Source organism: Sminthopsis crassicaudata, chromosome 4 (assembly GCF_048593235.1).
Source record: "Sminthopsis crassicaudata isolate SCR6 chromosome 4, ASM4859323v1, whole genome shotgun sequence".
Taxonomy (NCBI): Eukaryota; Metazoa; Chordata; class Mammalia; order Dasyuromorphia; family Dasyuridae; genus Sminthopsis; species Sminthopsis crassicaudata.
In genome coordinates, this window is record NC_133620.1 from 367,011,715 (window position 1) to 367,036,191 (window position 24,477).

Here is a 24,477-nt window from a genome sequence, read left to right on the forward strand (position 1 = left end):
CCATCTAAGTCGTAGCTTTTTAAGATCAAATCCTTTCCCTCTTTCCCCCTTCCTTCCTTTCTATTTCCTCTTTTTCTTTCCTTCTTTCTTGCCTTCCATCCTTTATTCTGATTTGCTTATTTTTCTGGTCTAATTCTTGAACTTTGAACTGCAGATTAAAATTGGCCTCTGTTCATTTGTGGATAGGTAGACACTGTCCAAGCTTCAGGCTTTTTTGTAGTACTATTTTCAAACTAGTTCAGAAAGTCTCTAAGTTTTTGATACTTGCAAGGTGATATAATACTGGAAAAGATATTTTTCTATCTATTTTTCTGGACTGCACTTTTATGTTTACCCTTGTCCCCTGCAGCCATAAGCATTTCTCTGCTTTGGAAAGTGTGACCAGGGCCCCTGCTCCCTTGTGACTGACAACTAGTGCTCCCTCATACCCTGGAATCATGACTTAATACTATATATGTGCCAGATATCACCAATTGTACCCAGTGCCAGCAGAGGGGTCCCCGTAATTTCTTTGTGACCAGTTTTCGGACCCCTTTACCCTTTTTCGACTGGGAGGTCTTTAAACTGCTGTTATGGTTGCTTTTTCTCTGCTGCCTCTGTGGATTCTGAATAGGCCTCCACCATGGTTTCACATTTTTATGATGACCTCTTAGTTTTTTTAGGCCAAAAAAATGTTTTGTCTTGCAAAGAAGGAGATTTTTTTGGCTTTTCCACTCCAGAATTTGATTTAAGGTGTTATTTTTAAGTTATTTAGAGGGAATGTTAGTACAATTCAGCAGATGGGTAACCATAATCTACCAATCTTTTGGCTCTTCCTGCAGTGAGTTTTTATTATTTAGTTTGTCTTGAAAACAACCCTTTTTTTGACCTCTACTTTTGAATTGTTTTTTAGGTTGGTTATACTCCAGACTGGATTTTTCTATTGAGAAATGTAATGAGGATTAGCCCAGATCAAGGTCAACAGTTTGCTCAAATGTTGGTTCAAGATGAAGAACCACTTGCTGATATAACACAGGTAAATGTGTTCAAATATTTGCTTGTTTCTAGCTTTGATTCCCCCCTCTCCCTCCGAGGCAGTTGGGGTTAAGTGACTTGCTCAGGGTCACACAGTTAGGAAATGTTAAGTGTCTGAGATCAGATTTGAACTCGGGTCCTCCTGACTTCAGGGCTGGTGCTCTATCCATTGTACCACCCAGCTGCCCCCTAAATTAGGATATTTTAAACTTTTTCCTGCTCACTACCCCTTTTTGCATGACCCCAGGTATATGGATATGCAAACCAAACATTTACTGCTAATCATGATTTCTTGATCCCTAGATTCAGTTTAACACTGCACATAAGTTTGTGCATCATCATTTATGCAGTTGGGTTTAAATGACCTCTAAATCTTATTCTTCTGTTTATGAGACCAGATTTTTTATTCTCATGTTTATATGTAGCAGTATTCTCAAGTTCTTTTTTCTCTTTCACAGATTGTTGACGTGTTTATGGAATACAATTTAATCCAGCAGTGTACTGCATTTTTACTCGATGCCCTGAAAAATAATCGCCCATCTGAAGGCCCCCTGCAAACAAGGCTGCTTGAGATGAACCTTATGCATGCCCCTCAAGTATGTTGCTTTTTTTTTTTTTTTTTTTTTAACTTGTGCTTTTAATGTTTCAAGTATCTTCTTCTGTGTATTAAGTTAAAGACAGAATTTAACTAAATTCTAGTCTCTACTGTTACTGCTAAATCAGTTACTAAGCATTATTAAGTACCTACTATGTGCCAGATAGTGTAGTAGGGAAACAAAGATCTATGAATCTGTGCTTGACGATTGATTATATTTGGTGTGGGGGAGGAGGGTAACTAAGGAGAAGGGGCACTTGTAGTTGGAGAGATTAGAAAAAGTTTTCCTGATGTTTGAATTGTATTTTGAGAAAGTGGTGTTTCTAAGAGGCAAGTTGAGGTGGGTATACATTTCAGGGATGGATAATAGCCAATACAAAGGCATGGAGTTAAGAATTGAAGTGTCATGTATTAGAATGGTAAGCCCATTTTGGCTAAATCATAAAATGTGGGGAAGGAAATAATGTATGAAAAAAACTGAAAAAGTGATTGAGCTCAATTGTGTGGTGAAGGCTCTGGTAACAAACTTAAAAGCAATAAAGAGTGATTAGAGTTTGATCAGAGGAGTGCCAATTATACCTGCACTTAAAGGGAAAAAAAAAAAAAAAAACATTTTGGCTGCTGGGTAAAAGTAGATTAGAGAATGAGAAATACTACATATAGTGAATTTAGTTAGAAGACTTTTGGGATCTCAGCAAAATGTGATGATGACCTGAACTAGTTGTGTGAGTAGAGAAGTGGATAATGCAAACAATATTGTGTAGATAGAAATGGTAAAATTTGGAAAAAGGCAACATATGGGCTGAGAGGTAGAAATAAAGGATCACACTAAAGTTCAAGCCCTAGTAAAGGGGGGAGAATATTAATACCCTTGTTAGGATTAGGAACATTTAGAGGAGGAGTGGGTTAGAGTAGGGAGATGAAATCTTTTTATACATATTGAATTTAAGGTGTCCATGGAATGTGCACTTGGTGATTTGGGGACTAGGTATTGATATAGATTTAGGAGTGAGAGAAATGATTCATTTTTTCATACATTAATAACTAATTATTGAATTAGGACAAATGTTTTTCTCTTTTTCTACTTCCTCATTCAGAAAATAACCAAAGTGGGAAATCTTAAATAAAGATTTAACTAAACTAAGATCTAATCGAAGACCACAAAGAAATTCTAAATTTATGTGAATGAGTAGGTTCATGCTCATTGTGGGAAAATATGGATTCTTTTGTTAGACCAAGTGATACGGAAATTGATAAATCTCTTTGACTAAGATTTGGGTGCCTAGTATCAGTACCTCAAGACCCTCACTGAAATAAACCCACTTTTCATAATATTCATTCTGTCATTAATTGTTAACCAATCACAAGTTGATTGCCACCCTCAGGAACACCCACTTTTCCAAGAGCATTTAATCTGTAAGTCTCTTGCCATGATTTGTCTTTGGTATTTGAGAGATTCAGTGACCATTTTATTGGCAATATGCTAGAATTATTAATAAGATTGATTAATTACTCAGAAATTATGTCTCTTGAATTTCCTAAACATCACAGGAGTATTTGAAAAGAGATATTTGAAATCATGAGAGCTAATGATGGTCATCACGTGAGAATGTAGAAAGAGGGCTCAGTACAGACTCTTAAGGCACACCCACACTTTGGGATCAGCATGTGAAAAATTGGATTTTTTCAATTAAAAGACAGTTATTAATTTTGAAGGGAGGCATTTCAATTGAATGAGGTCGGAAGCCAGATTGCAGAGTTGACAATTGAGAGTAGAACATGCAAAGAGAAGCAAGTGTTGATAGCTTTTCCTACATGTTTTATTGAGAAAAGGAAGAATTCTATAGGATGTTGGTATGAGGGAATATAGGTTCTATAGTGATAATTTTTCAAGACAAGTATTTGTGTAGGCAGTAAGGGAACTAGCATGTAGAGTTAGATTGGAGATTAGACAGAACTGATCATTGAAAGGAAATAGAGGAATAGGTATATGTGAGGGGTTAATCTTAGTGAGAAAGGGAAGCTCACCAGACTGGAATCATAGAGAGAATGCGCACTCTGTTGAGGGCTTTTCAAAATGTAGTGAACTATGGCAAGAGCTTATTGTAAATGGTTTCCTTTTTTTGTTTTTTTGTTTTTCCCTCAGTCAAGAGGTAAGGTCCTCAGTGGAAAAGCCTCATAGGGAGTTAAAATAGAGAATTTGTTAGGAGTAGGAAGGAAGGAAAAACATGAATTCATAAAGTTCTAGGCACTAAGAATAAGGATACAAATACAAGCAAAAAAGAAAGACCATCTCTGCTCTTAAGGTGCTTGTTTATATTCTAAAGAGGGAAATCTGTACATACAAGAGACTTGAAAAGGAATGGGTAGGAGGCAGAGGAGAAGGCCACATGGACTTAAGGGAAGAGAGCAGTGAGTTTGGGGTTAGGTGGGAGGGGAATGAAGGCTAGTCTATACAAAATCGAGGCTCTAGGAAGAACTCCCCAATAGCAGACTGGGGTAAACCTTATACAGTGATATCCCATTATATAGTCTTGGTCCAGTCAGATTCTTTTCTTTAAACACTGTTCACCAGCACACGAATAGAAATAGAAGAGTTGGATGATAGGAATAATCCAGGGTTGGGGGCAGCAACATTAGAACAAATATCAAGAAAAAGACAATATTAAGTTAAACAGGTTTATTATGATGGGGTAAAAATGGAGAAGGAAGTAAATGGAAGTTGGAACATGGGCAGTGGTCTACAAGAGTACTTAGTAATAATATGAATTTCCTTCTCTTCAAAGAAGTATGGGAGAAAGGACATGACTTGTGATTTCATAAATGGAGGGAACTACTAGGTGGAAAATGTACTGATGTGACTTAGCAACTTACAGCATTAAGAAATGTGCCTAGCACAGAAAAATCAGATCACTTGCTCAGGGCTACAGAGCCATTGTGTCAAAAATGGGTCTTCCTGTCTTCAAATTTTGTCCTTTGTCTATTGTACCATGCTGTTTCTCAAAGAAGGGTCTAGCCCCATTGGTGCATATTTGTCATTCAAATCTTTAAGCTAACTATCATGTTTTTTAGATTTCTTGTATGCTTTTATTTTAGCAAGTCACTGCCCCCTTGTTTTCTTCCAGTCCTTTATTATCCATTGATACATTCATTCATCTAGTCCCTCAACATAAATAACCCTGCTACACTAATGAGTAGTCAACATATAGTACTGTATGAAAGTTGATTTACTCTATTGTTTATAAATACTGTCACCATTATCCTGGGTATAGGATGAGTAGTCTTTTTTTTTTTCTCCCTGAGGCTGGGGTTAAGTGACTTGCCCAGGGTCACACAGATAGGAAGTATTAAGTGTCTGAGCCCAGATTTGAACTCAGGTCCTTTTGAATTCAAGGAGGAATTCACTGCGCCACCTAGCTGCCCCCAGGATGAGTAGTCTTAAAGGAAACTGTCTTTTTGTATCTTCTTCTAGGTTGCAGATGCTATTTTAGGGAACCAGATGTTCACACATTATGACCGGGCTCATATCGCTCAACTCTGTGAAAAGGCTGGCCTGTTACAGCGTGCACTGGAGCATTTTACTGATCTTTATGATATTAAGCGTGCAGTTGTTCACACTCATCTTCTGAACCCTGAGGTATGACTTTTATATATATATATATATATATATATATATATATATATATATATATATATATATATATACACACCTGCTATTGGTTTAATTTTACTTAAGGTCTGTGATCTAATTGAATTTTTTTGTTTTCTCCAAGGATGCACACTATACACTGTAATTTTATTTGTGTCCTCCCTGTGGACATGGTCATTCTTAACTGATATTATTGTAAGCATAATATATTTATTGGTAATTGTGCTGATAGTACAATAACTTTCCACTAGACTGACTTTGTTTGATCGTTTTTCATCATTTTGTCTTCTAGTGGTTAGTCAATTACTTTGGTTCCTTATCTGTGGAAGATTCCTTGGAGTGCCTCAGGGCTATGCTTTCTGCCAATATTCGCCAAAACCTACAAATTTGTGTTCAGGTGGCTTCCAAGTATCATGAACAGCTCTCAACTCAGTCCTTGATTGAACTGTTTGAATCTTTTAAAAGTTTTGAAGGTAAAGTTTAAGACTTCTACACTCTCTAAAAAAAATAAACAAACAAAAACCACGAAAAATACATACTTTTATGTAATGGGCAGATAATTGGTTTAGATAGAAAACTTTAGTCTCTCCATTTCTGGGGGGAGGGGGGAAATATATGTATTTTGGTTTTTTGTTTTTTTTTTGTTTTTTTTGTTTTTTTTTACCTGAGAACACTTACAGAATGTCTCTCATTTTATTCTCTAAAAGGGAGGAATTTAGGAAGAGCTGTGAAACTGAGATCTTAAGCCAATTTCATTACCATTATGCAATACTAATTGGTTTCCCAGCAGATTTTGAGTTCTGTGAAACATATTCTTGTGAAACACAAGTGTTTATTATGTGCAAGTTAGGAACTGCAACTTCAGATGATTGTTTGCTCTTGAAGCACTTTAAAAACTACAAAATACTGCTGGGAGAATATGAGATGTGGGCAGACTGCATGTGTAGGATAAAATTAAGTTCCATGTCAAGTAGACTTGTGAGTTTCAAGGACCACTCAAAGACTATCTGGAAGAGAATCAGGATAAGTTTTTGGGGAGGAATAACACCTGGGTTTGATGTCAATACAGGAAATATTTCAATGTGACATTTTTTTAAAAATTATTTTTCAGGTGTTGACAAGTACATGGAAGCAAGTCAGATTTGGAAAATGGCTAGTATTCTAGTTTGACCATATTATAGATTGTTTGCAAGGGAGTTGGTATGAAATAAGAAGATTCAGATTTTAAAGGACTTTGAAAGGCAGGTTATCATATTCTTTAGATAATATAGCCATTGAAAAGGGTTGTGTTTGTTTTTTTGTTTTTTGGCAGAAGTATGTGATTTTCATTAGGAATATAATTTTGCTAATTGTATAGGGGATGAATTGGAAATAGGGAGATCAGTTAGGAGCCTGTTAGAGTTGTCTAAGTGAGAAATGATGGTATGGTAAGAAGATACTAATCCTAAAGATATTAAGATGGTAGCATTGACAAGATTTGGCGACTGAAAAGATATTGGAAATATAATAAAGAAGGACTAAGAAAATATGAAGAATAATTGTAGTATTTGAATCTTGATAAAATAATAGGAAAGAAGAAAGGCCGGTTTTGAAAGGAAAGATTATTTGTTTTGGACATATGTATGCTGGAACTTAATGATTAATGAGTTGTCATAATTAATAATTAAACTTATTTCCTCAAATAGTATGACATTTTGATAAAGCACTTTAAGAAATTTAATCAAAAAATTTCTCCTCAATTATTAAAGGAATAGAAGCTTTCAGTTTTTTGTTTTGTTTTTCTTAAGATATCAAATATAGGGTTTCCTTTATTTCTAAATGTTCTAAAGTAGATGATAGGGGGTTTTAGAATCTGAAAGCTATTGCATTTTCAACTTAGTTTTTCTTATCTACTGTAATGTTAAAGTACATTTCAGGAGTAAGAAATTATTGGATAAAGGGGGCACTGAGGTGGCGCAGTGGATAGAGCACCAACCCTAAAGTTGGGAGGACCTGAGTTCAAATGTGGTCTCAGACACTTAACACTTTCTAGCTATGTGAACCTGGGCAAGTCACTTAACCCCAATTTGCCTCAACAACAAAAAAAGAAAGAAAGAAAATAAATTATTGGATAAATACTTTTCTATTATAAATAATCAGAGAATGTCCAAAAGGAGTTTTGAGTATGCCATTCTACAGGTACAAATGCTCAAATCATAATACTCTAACTTGTGTTAGTAGATTATTCAGTTTTCATTAAACTTGTAAAACACTTGGTCTTATTGGAGATCTGTATGTTTGGTTTACATACTCAGATGATTTCTGTTGTGCTATTTCTAAACAGTTTAGTGCTAGCCACAAATGTGCATACTTCCACTATGTCAGGAAGTTGATTTCCATGCAATTTATCATACTTTTCTCAGTTCCCTGAAAAGTTTGCACATTTGTGGCTAGCACTACAATTTCTAAAAAGATAACACAACAGAAATCATCTGAGTAGGTACCCCCAAATTTGAGAGTTGCTAGAGCTTGAAAGCTCATTGTTTTGCTACCATACTGGTAATAAACCTCATCAGAGTTAGCTAGGCTTTAACAGAAATAGAGCATACTCAAACTTTTCTAGCTTGCCATTATGTCTTTCAGAGCTAATATTCAACTGGCTCATTGTTAACTCTATATTAAGATTCGCCTTTTTCTAGAGTTCCTCAGTGTAAGAGCTTTAAACATTTCCAGAGCTTCTTCAGAGCTTTTCCTGGTAATTCTAATCATCTTCACTTTCATCTGAATCTAAAGAATTCTATTGCTCCTTTTTCTTTTCACTCAGTAATTTTGGCTTAGTCTAAAACTTAAATATGGAAGTTTCAAAATATCTCTCCTTTCTCACAGATTAAGTCTTTTGAATCCTAATTGAAAATTGATTTTTTTTGTTTAGTTATTATATTGTTCCATGAAGATTATGTATTTTGTATATGATAATGTATGTTTTCTTAACTAGAGGTGATCATGAATTTTGATTACTTTTCTTTTTTAAGGACTTTTCTATTTTCTGGGATCTATTGTCAACTTCAGTCAAGACCCTGATGTGCACTTTAAATATATTCAGGCAGCCTGTAAGACAGGGCAGATCAAAGAGGTAGAGAGAATCTGCCGAGAGAGCAACTGCTATGATCCAGAGCGTGTCAAGAACTTTCTCAAGGTAAGTTTTTCTGAATATAGTAAGTTTATAGGTAATTGATTCTTTTTTTTAATCATTAATTCTAGGAGATTTTACAAATACTGTTTTGTCCCTAATCCTATAAAACTGAGTGCTTGAAAGCATTCCTTCCAAATTAAACCTCGGCAATCCCTCAAATAGAGAAAGAAACTGGAAAGAAGTAGACCATAAAAATCATTTGAAAAAAATTATCATCTTGAGACTTTTAAATGTGAAAGTCCATAGCTTCATCTCATTTATTTAAGGTCTTTTAAAAGGATGTTAAATTTTGTAGCTTTGCTTTGTGTCAGCACGACATGTTTATTGTTAACCCAGTTCATCTACATTACTATTAAAAAACACTAATATCTCTAGGCTTTGATCATTTGACTTTGCTATTGAAAGTTATCAGCTTATTAAATAAGTTTCATATTTAAATATAGCAAGTAGGGCTTGAGTAATTAGCAGAAGAGAATCTACAAATTAAGATGCCTACTGCTTTGTTACATGGTGAATACTGAGCTTCATATAAATAGTAACTATTGGGTGGGTCACTATTAAAATGATAGTTTTTTTTTTTTTTTGTTAGTTTTGTTTTTTTAGTATGCGCTATGATCATTTTTTTTATTTGTTCACACTTTTAAAAATAATAATAGCCTTTTATTTTTCAAAATACATGCAAAAATAGTTTTAAACATTCACTCTTGCAAAACCTTGTGTTGCAAATTTTTTCTCCCTCCATACCCCAACCCCTCCCTCCTCTAGACAGCAAGTAATCCAGTATAGGTTAAACATGAGCAGTTCTTCTAAACATATTTCCACATTAATCATGCTGCACAAGAAAGATCAGATCAAAAGAGAAGAAATAAGGGGGGGGGGGGACGAGCAAAAACCACCACCAACAACAAAAAAGGTGAAAATACTATTCTATGATCCATATTCAGCTTTCATGGTCTTTTCTGGATGTTGATGACTCTTAATGATAGATATTTTTAAGGGGGAAAAAAATCAATTTTAGCTTCTTTCAATACAAATAGCTTAAAATAGTCAAAGTTTAATTTAGACTTTATTTCACTTAAGGTGTTTGGTAGAAAAATAATTAAAATGGGGAAAGTTGATATGCTGCTAAAAATTTTTTTTTAATCTCTACAAACTTGCAGAAATATTAGCACACAATTTTTTCCCTTCTAATTTGTAATTTAAAAAAAAAAAGAGATGGCCCAGCTGGTTTTACAAAAGCTTCTGATAATTTGTTCTTCAAAAGAATCTTAACTTAGAACTATAACTGAAGGATGCTATGTTATCAGATAAATTGAGAAAGGAAGCAGTTTATAACCTATATAGCTATGATTAATTCTAATCTTTCATCCAATGTGTTCATTAGAATTTGCCAAACATTTTGTATTAAATACTAAATTCAAAGCCTTCTATTCTATGAATTATACCAAGGGCCAAAACTTCAACCTAAATTTTAGAGTAGGAATAGATTCACCAAAACTATGAAAGTTCTTGCCTATTGTTATTGTGAAGAGCTACAGTTTTGTAATCAAAATCAGAACGGCCTCTTCAGATTATAACCCTACTGAGGGTTAAAGGATTGTATTGTGTCACCTTACTTGTCTTTTCTACCTAGTCTGAACATCAATTTCACCAAAGTCTTTATGGATCAACAGTGAAGTACCTTTTTGGTTTGGGAGGGCAGGGGGGTTCTGGCCAACTTGTATGACAACTTCACTGTCTTCAATCAAGTTCTTATATCAGAAGCAAATGGTATAGTTATGATTTATTGTCAGCCTTGGAATTATCTTAAGACCCCCATAAACATTCTTAGTCCATAATTTTTGTTGTCTGTAGGACCAGTCTAACTTGATTTAAACTTTGATTTTGATCTTGAAGGCAGATCATCAAGCTATGCACTATTGCTTGAATTGGAATAATACTTATGTTTCTCAGTCTTCAGGCTCTGATCAGTTTAGGGGAGGAGGGCACAGGTGATGTTGTTGATCCTTAGACATCAGACCAACTTACCTTTTCCTTCTTGGTACTGCTTTATTCTTAACTGTTGCTTTTTGCTTATAACTGTTTTAGTGAGAGCATAGTTTGGTTTGTAGTAGTCTTAAGATATTCTGTTCTTATTAAAAAGAAAAGAGATAAAAATATCCATAAATTCTCCTTCATATTTAATAACAAGAGATTTCTGCTGAGACATACATTTAATAGCTTGCAATAATCCATATTCTCTTGAAATTCCTTTGTAAGAGTTCGGTGCAATCTAAAACCAAAAAAATTCTTTTTTACTCAATAGGAAATGGAAATTGCATTTGCCTGTATAATTGTTCTGAAAATCTTAAATGATTTAGTTGATTTAAAATGGTAAAATAGTATGATGAAAAACTAGTTACCTTTTGCCCTGCACAGGATTATCAGTAAAATATTCGGATGAATATCTTTTCACTTTAGTTATTTATTTTGAGTAGACTTTATGTACTAATTATATTTTTACATTCCTTCAAATACTGACTTTACTGTAGAAATTTTAATTTTAATTAAGTCTTTAATTTTAACCAGTCTATATATAGTTATGGCATTTAGTATAGTTTCCTATAGAAACCCCTTTAATATTAAATTATCTGACATTATCTCCAAGCATGATAAATTCTTAAAAGTCAAAAAGTATGTTATTATATTTATATAAAAATAGTGCCACAAACATAACTTGGTTTACTGTATTGCTAGCTCACTGAGGAAAAAATTATTTTAATTATCCTTGTGAAAACAAGATAATAGAAATACTTTTTCCTTTCTTGAAATTGTTATAGTATATGATAGTATTAAGTTTTCTTTTACTTTTACAATTAGCTTGTTTGAAAGACTTTCAAATGTGTAAAGATAAATCTGTAGTTGGACTTCAACTTAAGATTTCCAACCCTTATAGTTTTTTAGATTGTCACCACCTAGATATAATTTTCCATTTACCTACTCTCTCCTAACCCCACATTGTGGGTTGACTGTCATTGTTACTATTGATTAGACCTCAATGATTAGATTTTTATTCTAATAAATTATTTGTAAAATTACCCTATCATTAAGGAAAGTTTCGTAGGTTTCTTAGCTCTCTTTCCTCAGAGTGTCTTAAAAGCATTCATTGAGGAATTTTAGTCTGTCTGTATGTAAATAAATTCCTGATGGAAATTGTTGTTTTTTGTGCTGTTCCTTGTGTCTGTGGAATGTGCAGGACATGTACCAGGTAAATCTCCCAGTGCAGGTCTTTCCTACCTGTTCATAGCATCTTTCATGTCAGTTTGTAAGATTATATCCTGGGATGTCTTGACACAGTTTGATTTATGAAAGGGCATCTTTTCTTTAAGTGCCTGTACTGGCCTTAATCTTACTACAGCAACACATGATGGTTCTGTCTCATGGACGTTATGTTGCATTGAAGGGGTTGAGTGAAAAGCATTTGAGTGGATGGATGCAGTAGAATTCATAAATTGGGAAGGGAAGGGACTAAATGTTATATCCATCTGCAACAAATGTAAATTAAAGCTCTGCGATTTTGGCAGAGTGATTTATTTAAAGCAGTTTTCAAGTGTTGTTCTTGCATTTATCAACATCCCAGTGTGTTAATCCTACACTCAATGCCAGTGGCAATCAAATTCTGAAGTATAGTTGTTTGTCATACCTGTTGTCCTGTGGTCGTTAATAGTCTTGTAAATGTGGGCATGGGAAGGGCCTGCCTTGTGAGGGACTTGTTAGATTACTGTTTGGGTGTAGATAGTAGCTAGTGAGTTTACTGATAACCCTGGGAACATACATACTCAGGTTATTAGGAAAAAAAATTTTTTGTTTTGTTTTTGGTTTTTGGTTTTTTTGTTTTTTGGTTGTTTTTTGTTTTGTTTTGTTTTGTTTTTTTTTTTGGAAAATATTCTACTTTCCCCTTGCTAGATGTAAAAACAATTTTTAACATTTGCTTTTAAAACTTTTAATTCCAAATTTTCTTCCTTTCTCTCCCTCCAGAAGACAAGCAATTCTATAGATAGGTTATACATGTGTAGTCAGGCAAAAAAGTCATATTGTAAAAGAAAATGTAGGGAAAAAAACCAAACAAACCCTCAAGAAAAATAAAGTTTAAAAGTATGCTTCAATCTGTATTCTGCTAACTATCACTTTTTTTCTGGGGATTGATAGCATTTTTTTCATCTTAAGTCTTTCAGAATTGTCTGATCATTGCACTGCTATTAATAGCTATGTCACACAGCAGATCACAGCTGATCATCTTGCAATGTTGCTGTTACTTTGTACACAATACATTCCCCTTTGCATCAGCTCTTATATGTCTTTACAGGATTTTTTGTTTTGTTTTGTTTTTGGAGAACATCCTGTCCATCACAATTATATACCACAAGTTTGATTTTAGCCTTTCCCTAGTTGATGGGCATCCCCTTAATTTCCAATTTTTTTGCCTCGGAAATGAGCTGCTATAAATATTTCTCTTCATATAGATCCTTTTACTTTGTTTTTTATCTCTTTTTTGGCTACAGACACAGTAGTGGTATTGCTAGGAACTACTAGGGTATGCATGTTTTTATAGCCCTTTGGGCATACTTCCAAATGGTTGAATCAGTTCACGATTCTACCATCAGTGTATTAATGGTTCATTTTCCATAAATCTCCCTACACACACACACACACACACACACACACACACACACATATACACATTATTTGTCATCTTCCTTTTCTGTAGTATTAGTCTATCAGATAGATATGAGATAGTACCTCAGAATTGTTTTACTTGGCATTTCTTTAATCAGTAATGAATTAGAGAATTTTTTCATATGGTTTTAGATAGCTTTGATTACTTCCTCTGAAAATTCTTATCTTTTGATCATTTTTCAATTGGAAAATGGCTCTTATTTTTAGAAATTTGACTCAGTTCTCTATATGTTTGTGAAATGAAACATCAGAAACTTAAAAAAAAAAATTTTAGTTGCTTTTGCTAACTGTATCGCCCTTTATCTTATTTCCCTCTCCCCTGCCCCATTTACTTTATTATCTATTTCTTTTCCCCCTGTCCCTTTTAAAAGTTTTTTGCTTTTGAGTATCCCCTTCTGAAATATGCCCTCTCTTTTGTCACTTCCTTCCCTTCTTTCTCTTACTTCTTCCCCTTCTGTTCTCCTGTAAAGAAAGATAGATTTCTATACCCAGTTGAGTATGTATGTTATTTCCTCTTTGAGCCAATTCTGATGAGAGTAAGATACACTCACTCTGCCTTATTTTCCTAGAATACTCTTTATACCAAAAATGAGACTACTGTAGAAAAATTCATTTACTTTTTGCATTTAATAAGAATATGGTCATGTCTTAAAACAGACCCTGTGATATACATAAAATAAAAATTTAAAGTGTTCTCATATGTGTTCTTTTTCAGGAAGCAAAACTAACAGACCAGTTACCACTCATCATTGTTTGTGATCGATTTGACTTTGTTCATGACTTGGTGCTGTATTTATATAGAAATAATCTCCAAAAATATATCGAGATTTATGTACAGAAGGTAAGTACCAAATTATACAAATTATACAAAGATTATATATATGTTATCTCCCACTGGGATTTGAGACCATTAAGACCTGTTTTTTTGTACTGTGGGTAAAGCATCTTGTCTAATCCCTTATAATACAAGCAAATTGAGTATGTAATAAATAAGAGTAGGATTATGATTTGTTTTGGAAAACACTGCATCCATTCCTTTAGCTCAAGTTTTCCTATGCCATTGTATCAAATACCTACTTGTACTTTATCAAAAGACAAATTAAACTGGCTCAAGAATTCACATGCCCATGTAAAATTTCCTCAGTAATTTTACATAAAATGGTTTCTAAAAAATCTTATATCCAAATAAAGTAAAATTTAAAAGACAAGTGAGACCATTACTGTATTTATCCCAGCATTGCAGATTTTTCTTATTGTGCCTTTGGTTTCATAAATTAATGAGGTCTAAAAGTCATCTGAGCTTTTCCATGCTTAGCTAGACTGGTCCCATTATTGCTGTTATAAATTAATAGGAGTTAGCAGGGTTTCTGTTCTGACAATAGCCTTCAAAAATCTGATGTCAAATATATGCTGCTGTGATATGTCATAGTAGACTATTTGTAAATAAGCCTTTTGAGAATTCCTTTGCTTGAAACAATTGGAAAAAATATTGTTGAGAGCAATATTCTTTGCAGGTGACGTCTTGCTAAAATATTATATCACTGCTTTCTGTAGGTGAATCCAAGCCGTCTTCCTGTGGTTATTGGAGGATTGCTTGATGTTGATTGCTCTGAAGATGTCATAAAGAACTTGATTCTTGTAGTGAGAGGTCAGTTCTCTACTGATGAGCTTGTTGCTGAAGTTGAAAAGAGGAACAGGTATGGAAATTCTTAATCTTGATAAAAGAATAAAGTAAACTAGTTCTGCTTAGAAAAGTACCCAATGATCGTGCCTGTCTGTTTGCTTAAAGATATCTTTGTCAGTGTATATTAATGTTTGCTTCTGAATTATATAATAACTTCTACTTAGTCAGTTGGTTAGACTAGAATGTAGAAGTCTTAGAATGGAAAACAAAATCAAGAATCAAGTCTTTAAAGAGTAATTATTTGTAAAAAGAGGAAGTTTATACAATTATTATAAATGAATTACAGATAAATAACTTATTATTACAATATTGTTTGTGTTCTACATTATATCCTATGAGAACTAAAAGTATATATAGATGAAATTTGGCATACACTTAGTACATAATACACAATGTGAGCAGTGCAGTTAATAGAAGACCAATTTTTAATATTACTACATTACTCCTGAGAAAAGTAAAATTCTGCACTCTTTGATACATGGTTCATTTATGATATGAAATCATGTGTTCTGCATAAAGACTCAAAGCTGGTGGTTCTCCAAGTAGTATATGCAGTATAAATTTCACATCTTAGTTAGGTTGTAAATATGCCTTATACTAGGATTATGTAATGATATCTTAAAATATACTCCCCAAACTTCCCTGATCACCAAGGAAAAAATGTTCCTTTTTGTAGTAGAGGTGGGCTAGCTATCTAATTATGGTTAAACATAGTAGTATACTTTACTAATAGACTAGAGAAAAATAAATGGGAGTATTATCTCGACTCTTGTAAAGGAACTTGAACAATAAGGGTAACTAGTTAAATGTTTAAGAGAGGGAAAACTTTTTTTTTTTTTTATTTGAATTTTTTTCTTTTCAGAATACATGCAAAGATAGTTTAACATTCACCCTTGCAAAACTTTGAGTTCCAAATTTTTCTCCCTCCCTTTCCCCTACGCTCTTCTTCTAGACAGCAAGTAATACATTATATAGGTTAAACAGAGACATTTCTTCTAAACATATTTCCACATTTATGATGGTGCCAAAGAAAAATCAGATCAAGAAAGAAAAAAAAGAGAGAGAATTTTTAAAAGGCAAGCAACAAAAGATGAAAATATTACATTGTGATTATATTCTCTTTCTGGGTGCAAATGGCTCTTTCCATCGCAAGTTTATTGGAATTGGCCTAAATCACCTCATTGTTAAAAAGAGCCAAGTCCATCATGATTGATCATCACATAATCTTGTTGTTGGTGTGTATAGTATTCTCTTGATCTACTTAATTCACTTCACATTAGTTTATCTTAGACTTTAAAATTTAGATAGGGAACTTTATATCAAGGTTTTTGTAAGAGCTAGTGATGCATTGTATTGAATGCTGGACTTGGATTGAAACTTGAGTTCATATGTGGCCTCAGATACTAACTAAGTAGCTATGTGAACCGGGGTAAGTCATTTAACTTTTGCCTGCCTCCTTTTTCTCAGCTCTGAAATAGTAATGAAAATAATAGTACCTTTTAGTTATTTTGAGGATCAAATTAAATAATGGTTGTGAAGTGCTTTGGACAGTTCCCAACATAATAGATACTTTAATAAGTACTTTAAAAAAAATGTGACAAGCTTATTACGTGCTATAGGTGGTTTAAGATCTGCTGAGATTACAGTATTTATATATTCATTTTATATATATATTCATTTTATATATATATATATTATATGTATATATTATTATATATATATTCATTTTAGACACTGGAGTTGTTTGAAGTAGATATTTTAACATTTAGTAAGAGAAATTAGTTTAAATGTGTCCTCTTGGTCTCATCTAAATAGTCAGGTATTTCTCTCATCCTTTTGCCTTTGTCTTTTTAAAGGACAAATACTAACTCACCAATGGTCAATTAAAGTCTGAGTCACTAAAAATTTTTGTCATATTGCCTTAATCTAGAAATGTTAATTCAGGTAATTAAACTTAAGTCTTCCAGGTAACATAGAATATCTGCTTGGGTTACAAATAGTTGTATAATCTTTATATCAACCTTCACTCATTTTATTACAATAAGACAGTGATTCTATATTGGTAATTATAAGTTAGAAACGGAATCCTACTTTCTTTTTGGTAATTCCTGTGCAAAGACTTAAGTAATGGTTAGAAATGGAGATGGTCAGTTCACTGGAAAGCCATTGTATGGATGAAGCCTACAACACTTCTCCTTTTGGCCATAGATAACTAGTTACTCCTTTTAAAGCTAAAGTCTAGCTCACCCTCTGGGCCTTTGACTTGTAGTCCTAGATAAGATTGTCCTTGACTAAACAGCTAAGATCTTTAATATTACCTCTTCGAATTGTTTTTATTGACTCTCATGGGTGGCTATTTTTGGGTGATACATTCATTCAAAGCTATTAAGCTTTGTAGGTTCAGAAGCTCAGTTGGTAAGTCACTTAAATATTCAATCAGGTACATATAATCTATACTGATTGCAATTGTGTTATCAGAAAAGAATATTTTGCTATTTTCTTTTGGCATTCTCTTTGGCAGAATGCTTTATAAATAGTACATTTCAGGTATTTTGCCAAATGTCAGGTGGGTATTTAATAAATGTTTGTCTGTTCTTTCCTAGATTAAAACTTCTACTGCCTTGGCTAGAAGCCAGGATTCATGAAGGTTGTGAAGAGCCTGCTACTCATAATGCATTAGCTAAAATCTACATTGACAGTAACAATAATCCGGAAAGATTTCTTCGTGAAAATCCCTATTATGATAGTCGCGTTGTTGGAAAGTATTGTGAGAAGAGGGATCCCCACTTAGCATGTGTGGCTTATGAACGTGGCCAGTGTGATCTGGAACTTATTAATGTGCGTATTCCTTATATTGTGAATAGAAACAAATCAGAATCAATTAATTGTATATGCCAAGAATTTGTGGGGATGGGTTTAGATAGTTCTGAGAACTGGAAAAGTTTTTTAAAGAACTGTCATCACTGAAAATCTTTTTTTTTCTTTGGTTATGTCATGGCTAGAGCTATAGTGTTTGTGGTGGTCTTTTAAATGATGGAAAAGAAGTGTGGGTGGAAGAGAGGACATTAGACCTAGCTTTGTCTCAAACTCTCTCTCTCTCCTGTTATGTAGGTTTGCAATGAAAACTCTCTCTTCAAAAGTCTTTCCCGCTATTTGGTTCGCCGTAAGGATCCAGAACTTTGGGGTAGTGTTCTCTTAGAGAGCAACCCTTACAGGAGGCCCCTTATTGACCAGGTAAGACTAGGTGTGATACCTGGGTTGTCTTGGCTATTCTTGTCATTGGCAGAGGGTAGAAGAAGCGGAGCAGGTCTTTAACTTGAGTTTCTTGTTCTTAATTTTCTAGGTTGTACAGACAGCCTTGTCTGAGACTCAGGATCCTGAAGAGGTTTCTGTTACTGTCAAGGCTTTCATGACTGCAGACCTTCCCAATGAACTCATTGAACTATTGGAGAAAATTGTTCTTGACAACTCAGTGTTCAGTGAACATAGGTATGTTGTGAGTGATGTCTCTTTGTAGGTTTGTAGGTACGTTCTATTTGAAGCTCATCATGTGTAACACTTTTGAAAATGCTGGCAAAGATACAGCTAAATTATTTTTGTTGTCGCTATAGCTTGACTAAATCTTGAAAGAATGAGTCCCTTTTTTGTATGGCTTTGATTGTGAATATTTCTAGTATTTGTATACCCTCCCTCCTCTTGCTTAGATTTGATAATCGTACCTATTTATGCTTAATAGTTTCTTTTTTTTTTTTTTTTTTAAATGCTTAATAGTTTCTTAAATATACTATATTCAAGTGATGCTAATTTGTCCTTAATAGGAATCTACAAAACCTCCTTATCCTCACTGCAATTAAAGCTGATCGCACCCGGGTTATGGAATATATCAACCGATTAGATAATTATGATGCTCCAGACATTGCTAATATAGCAATCAGCAATGAGTTGTTTGAAGAAGCATTTGCCATTTTCAGGAAATTTGATGTCAATACTTCAGCAGTGCAGGTAAAAACTTCAGTCAGCTAATTATGGCTAATTATTTAATCTCATATTCCTTTCATACCAGTTAATAGTTGAATCTACCTTTGTTACAGCAACAAAAGAGGCAAAATGCCCCTACTTTTTTTTTTTTTTCTATTTCTCTAGTAGAAGAGAACAAATTTAGCATTGTATTCACCCTATTAAAATCTATTTCACAGGTTTTGATTGAACATATTGGAAACCTAGATCGTGCATATGAGTTTGCTGAACGCTGCAATGAGCCTGCAGTATGGAGTCAACTTGCAAAAGCTCAGTTGCAGAAAGGGATGGTGAAAGAAGCCATTGATTCCTATATCAAAGCTGATGATCCTTCATCTTACATGGAAGTTGTTCAGGCTGCCAATACTAGCGGTATGACTACTAATGATCTCATATTTTAGGAGTACATGTATTATGTAGGCCCTAATTAAAGCTGTGTAGTTAATAGCCCTGAAATGTGTTGAAGCCTCATAATACTTAATCTTAGATTTCAGTTTCCTTATCTGTGTAAGGGGTTGGATTAAATAGTTTCTGAGATAATTCCCTTCTTTAGATCATGGATCTAAAGATCTGATTGGAAATTTATATTGCATTCTCATGTATCATTTCTGTCTTAAAAGCAAAAACAGACTTGAAAGTATATTGCTTAAACTTAAACTCACACAGGATGTTATTTTAAGAGTCATATACCTTATGTCTTTCTTCTAATATGGGGATGAGGGCGGGTGGGAATCCTTCCTTTTAAAACAATAGGGTTTTTCTCTTAACCTTATCTATTGAGGAAAAGAAACAGATTAATTCTATGCTATTTTGGCAAGAAGAAAGAATAATTTCAGCTTAATTTCAATCTTCTAATCTATCACTATTCCTGTAGGGGGCTCCTTTGTTTTAAAGGAAATTAAGTAATACCCCTTTAAGATTCTTCACTTTATTAATAAGGCTTTCTATGGGGATTTTCCAAAAAATTTATTTTTCTTCCTATCTTCAGGCAACTGGGAAGAACTGGTTAAGTACCTGCAAATGGCTCGCAAGAAGGCTCGTGAGTCTTATGTAGAAACGGAATTGATCTTTGCTCTGGCTAAGACCAATCGCCTTGCAGAGTTGGAGGAATTCATTAATGGGCCAAATAATGCTCATATTCAACAAGTAAGTTTCTTGTTTACTTTCTTTCAGAAACACTTGAACAGATCTTCTGTTAATCCTGACCAGAACTGGCAAATCACAGTTAAGCAGTTATGTAGAAAGAGAATCAAAATATGCCTCAAGCTGATAATCAACTCTTTTCTTTTCTCAGGTTGGTGATCGTTGTTATGATGAGAAAATGTATGATGCTGCTAAATTATTATACAACAATGTTTCCAATTTTGGTCGCTTGGCATCTACCCTAGTTCACTTGGGTGAATATCAGGCAGCTGTTGATGGGGCACGGAAAGCTAACAGCACAAGAACATGGAAGGAGGTACCTGGAAAAACAATTTCAGAATTTTTTAAAAATTAGGATAAATTTTCAGGCCTTTAGCTCTTCCTAGGAGTAAGCTTTCAATAGTCCCATGCCTGCCTTAGATCAACAACCAGCCATGTACCTGTTTTTTTATATATATAAAATCATCTGTATTTCATACCCCTAGGTCTGCTTTGCCTGTGTAGATGGGAAAGAGTTCCGCTTGGCCCAGATGTGTGGCCTTCATATTGTGGTGCATGCAGATGAACTGGAGGAGCTCATAAACTACTATCAGGTAATGAAGAAAGGTCTTTGACATGCATGATCCTCACATACCTCAACAAGCAGCCCTTGTTTGAATAGTGTATTTTTTTCCTTTCAGGATCGAGGCTACTTTGAAGAACTGATAACCATGTTGGAAGCAGCACTGGGGCTTGAGCGAGCTCATATGGGGATGTTTACTGAATTAGCTATTCTCTACTCGAAATTCAAGCCACAGAAAATGAGGGAGCATTTGGAGTTGTTCTGGTCCAGAGTGAATATTCCAAAGGTAGATCATTTTTGTTAAATGGCTAAAACTGAAATACTGAATGCTAATTTTTTCAAAATGTACTAATTGATATTAGTCTACATTTACTGCTACCTTAATCTTTTTATATACAGGTGCTAAGGGCTGCAGAACAAGCACATCTTTGGGCAGAGCTGGTATTTTTATACGATAAATATGAAGAATATGATAATGCCATAATTACTATGATGAATCATCCAACAGATGCATGGAAAGAAGGACAATTTAAAGATATCATAACCAAGGTAGACATATACCACCAGAATATGAAGTCTTTATATGTAGGTTTCTTTGAATTAAAACAAACATAAATCCAACATATATATTTCAATCTTGCCACTTCAGGTAGCCAATGTGGAATTATATTATAGAGCAATACAATTCTATTTAGAATTCAAGCCTCTGCTACTAAATGACCTGCTGATGGTATTATCTCCAAGGTTGGATCACACTCGTGCTGTCAACTATTTCAGTAAGGTAATGATTTTTAATTAATACTATTTGGAAGGTGTTTGTCCCAGCCCTGAGGATTTTTCCAAGTAACATTTTAACTGTGCTACATTAACTTTATAATTTGTTTCAAAGGTTAAACAGCTTCCATTGGTTAAACCATACCTACGCTCAGTTCAAAACCATAACAACAAATCAGTGAATGAATCATTGAATAACCTCTTCATTACAGAAGAAGATTATCAGGTAAAACATTTTTGGTTGTTTGATAAGTCTCTAAACACTGGTTATAGTCATAGGAAAGAAGAAATTGGAAGGCCCTACATTTTTATTTTATACTTCAACACTAATTCAGTTTTATTCATATGACTTAAATAATGATACTATGAGATTTAAGATATTTTCATCTATAAATGCTGAAATGACTGGAGCGGAATTGTTAGGGTTTTTTGGTTTGTTTTTGGTAGGTGGTGGAAGGGAAAGCTTTGACTGCCCTTATATAGCATTATAAAAGTAATTTTTTTTTTTTTTAAAGTTTGTACTTTGATCCGTAAAAAGTAGAATTTTATCTTAGCATAAGAGTTCTAGTCATTTTATTGTGTTTTTCCCCCTCTATTTTCTTATTTTTAACCTCTAAGTAGTGAGACAGTTTGGTATGGTATGATGAAGTATTTGATCCAAATCTTACCCAATAATGTTAGTCATCTGCAAATCATCTTCAAGCCTTAAGTTTCCTATATGTATTTAATTTGTGGAGTTCATATGATGTAACATGTAAAATACTTTACATATTTCAAAGTGCTACATAGATACTGGACTGATTACTTACAGAAGGGCATATATTTGCTTCTATCAGCCTTTCAGTGAGGATTAAGACAATAAAGTCAACAGGCAGTAGATCTAAACCAGGTCATGAATATCTTACTATATTTACCAGTTATCTCCTTAAGACAGAACTTGATTTGCAGAGCATAAATCTATAAACCTCATGCCCAAATCCAAATTGTTTGTCAGTTTTGAGCATGTTTGAACGAAAATCAAGCCTTCAAAGCGTTGCTTTATCAGCATTTTTATAGTCCAAAGAGAATTAGATGGAAGAAACTTGTGGATTATATACATATGTCTAATGTTTAGATACAAAACATCACATCAGGCTTTGTCATTGGGTCTTATGGGTAGAATTGATTACAACTTTTAAAAATGTTACATTAAGTTGGTATTTTTATTTAATTTTTTTTTCCTTAAGGCCCTGAGGACGTCAATAGATGCATATGACAATTTTGATAATATCTCCCTTGCTCAACGTTTGGAGAAACATGAGCTCATTGAGTTTAGAAGAATTGCTGCATATCTCTTCAAAGGCAACAATCGCTGGAAACAGAGTGTAGAGTTATGCAAGAAAGACCGACTTTATAAGGTAAATAAATTAGAGTAGAAAGGAAGAGGAGTTAAAGCCAAAGTAGAGAGAAAAAAAAAACTTGAAAAAAAGACCATTTCCAAAACTGTATTATGAATCTCTATCCAAAAAGGGATACTTTCAGATTGTGTTCTATAAAACGATCATTGTTGTATACCTGAAAAATGTCAAAAGTCTTACATGGGACAGATAGAGTATTTCACTCTTAAAGCATTATTTTAATCACCAGGGCAATTTAATTAATGCAAAATAAATTTATAAATGTGAAATCTTTTGAATTCTGCTATTTCTTCCCCATTTCCTCACTTTTCCTACTTTAACTTTGTGAGGATTTTAAAGTAGTAAACTGGGGTTAAATTTAATTTCTGGGCAAGCAATATTGTTCTGCTTTCTTATCTAGCTTGATTCAAATCATTGTAGGATTATTTTGAGGGGGCCATGTCTTCTTTGGAGGCTTATTTTGTTCTTTTCATGATTTTAAAAACCCTGATGTACTATAATTTTAGGAATTCTTTCTTAACCAATAATAAAATTTATTTTGTTCCCTTCTACCATTCTCCTATATAAAGCATTGGTTTAAGTTGCTTGGTTGCCTTCTTAGAAGTCTGGTGTAGTTGATTTTTTTTTTTTTTTTTAATTTCCTTTTTTTTTTTTTTCTTAGGATGCAATGCAGTATGCCTCTGAATCAAAAGATACAGAGTTGGCAGAAGAGCTGCTACAGTGGTTTTTGCAAGAAGAAAAGAGAGAGTGCTTTGGAGCTTGTCTCTTTACCTGTTATGATCTGTTAAGACCAGATGTTGTCTTGGAAACTGCGTGGAGGCACAATATCATGGACTTTGCCATGCCCTATTTCATCCAGGTCATGAAGGAATACTTGTCCAAGGTAAGGAGATACCTTTTAAGCATATTCATCAATAATTGCTTCAAGCAAATGTAAAATTATTTGAACAGGCTTAGATTTCAGAAGTGAGATTGATTTGAAACAAACAAAATCTACTTAAACAATCCTGTAAAAGTGACTCTTATTTACTGAGGCTCCCTCAGCCCAATGCCTTGCCCACATTGACATTTGTAAAACACTGAAACAGAGTATTCCTTAGAAATGACTTCTCAGAATATCACCCTTGTGTATACATGAGTATGGTCACTTCTAAGTTCCACCCCCATCTTCCACCTTTTAAAATCTCTTGGTAAAGAAACTCATTTCTTCAGAACAGTCCCACTCCTAGTTGAGTACTCAGAAATCTCAGGTAATAATTCATGTCCATTAGCCAGATGTTTATAAGTAATAAAATGAATTGCCTTGATGCCAGTTATGTCCTTTTTTAGCAGTAGTAGTAATAGTGTGTTTGTGGCCTTAGGGAGCTCCATATACTTTTCTTTTAGACTGCAACTGATGATAGTGACTATCAAAAGAAATTGACTTAACTGTACATTAACTGGTAAATTAAACTAGGGGACCTAATTCTTTATTAATTTGTTAAACTCTTTGTCTTACCAAGCTTCCTTTTTGGGAATTGCTGTCTTTTACATAAATACAGTTAGAGTAAAGGCACCTTTTTCTACTCTTTACAATTTCTCTGGGCTTGGTTTTAGATCTTGTGATAAAGATGTCTTTATAGACAAAAAGTCATATTCTTGAAGGATTTAGTACCTTCCTTCCTCCCACCTCCTCATCTAGTGATTTTTTTTATCCTACCATACTCCAAGAGGACCTATTTATCCTATACTAAGGAATGAGATAGGTGCCTAAA

General features: G+C 33.9%; 1 protein-coding gene across 1 annotated transcript in view; it reads left to right on the forward strand.

Moving 5' to 3' along the window:
* CLTC (clathrin heavy chain) overlaps positions 1-24,477 on the forward strand; it is a 76,404-nt gene that overhangs the window by 44,047 nt on the left and 7,880 nt on the right. The window contains exons 10-30 of the mRNA XM_074261964.1: positions 893-1,015; positions 1,473-1,610; positions 5,082-5,246; positions 5,551-5,731; positions 8,270-8,433; positions 13,862-13,987; positions 14,701-14,843; positions 17,434-17,668; positions 17,942-18,064; positions 18,174-18,319; positions 18,649-18,832; positions 19,027-19,219; positions 19,836-19,993; positions 20,142-20,306; positions 20,476-20,583; positions 20,671-20,838; positions 20,952-21,101; positions 21,202-21,333; positions 21,442-21,552; positions 22,553-22,723; positions 23,385-23,606. Coding sequence (XP_074118065.1) covers positions 893-1,015; positions 1,473-1,610; positions 5,082-5,246; positions 5,551-5,731; positions 8,270-8,433; positions 13,862-13,987; positions 14,701-14,843; positions 17,434-17,668; positions 17,942-18,064; positions 18,174-18,319; positions 18,649-18,832; positions 19,027-19,219; positions 19,836-19,993; positions 20,142-20,306; positions 20,476-20,583; positions 20,671-20,838; positions 20,952-21,101; positions 21,202-21,333; positions 21,442-21,552; positions 22,553-22,723; positions 23,385-23,606 — 3,306 coding nt within the window. The remainder of the gene's footprint in view (positions 1-892; positions 1,016-1,472; positions 1,611-5,081; positions 5,247-5,550; positions 5,732-8,269; positions 8,434-13,861; positions 13,988-14,700; positions 14,844-17,433; positions 17,669-17,941; positions 18,065-18,173; positions 18,320-18,648; positions 18,833-19,026; positions 19,220-19,835; positions 19,994-20,141; positions 20,307-20,475; positions 20,584-20,670; positions 20,839-20,951; positions 21,102-21,201; positions 21,334-21,441; positions 21,553-22,552; positions 22,724-23,384; positions 23,607-24,477) is intronic.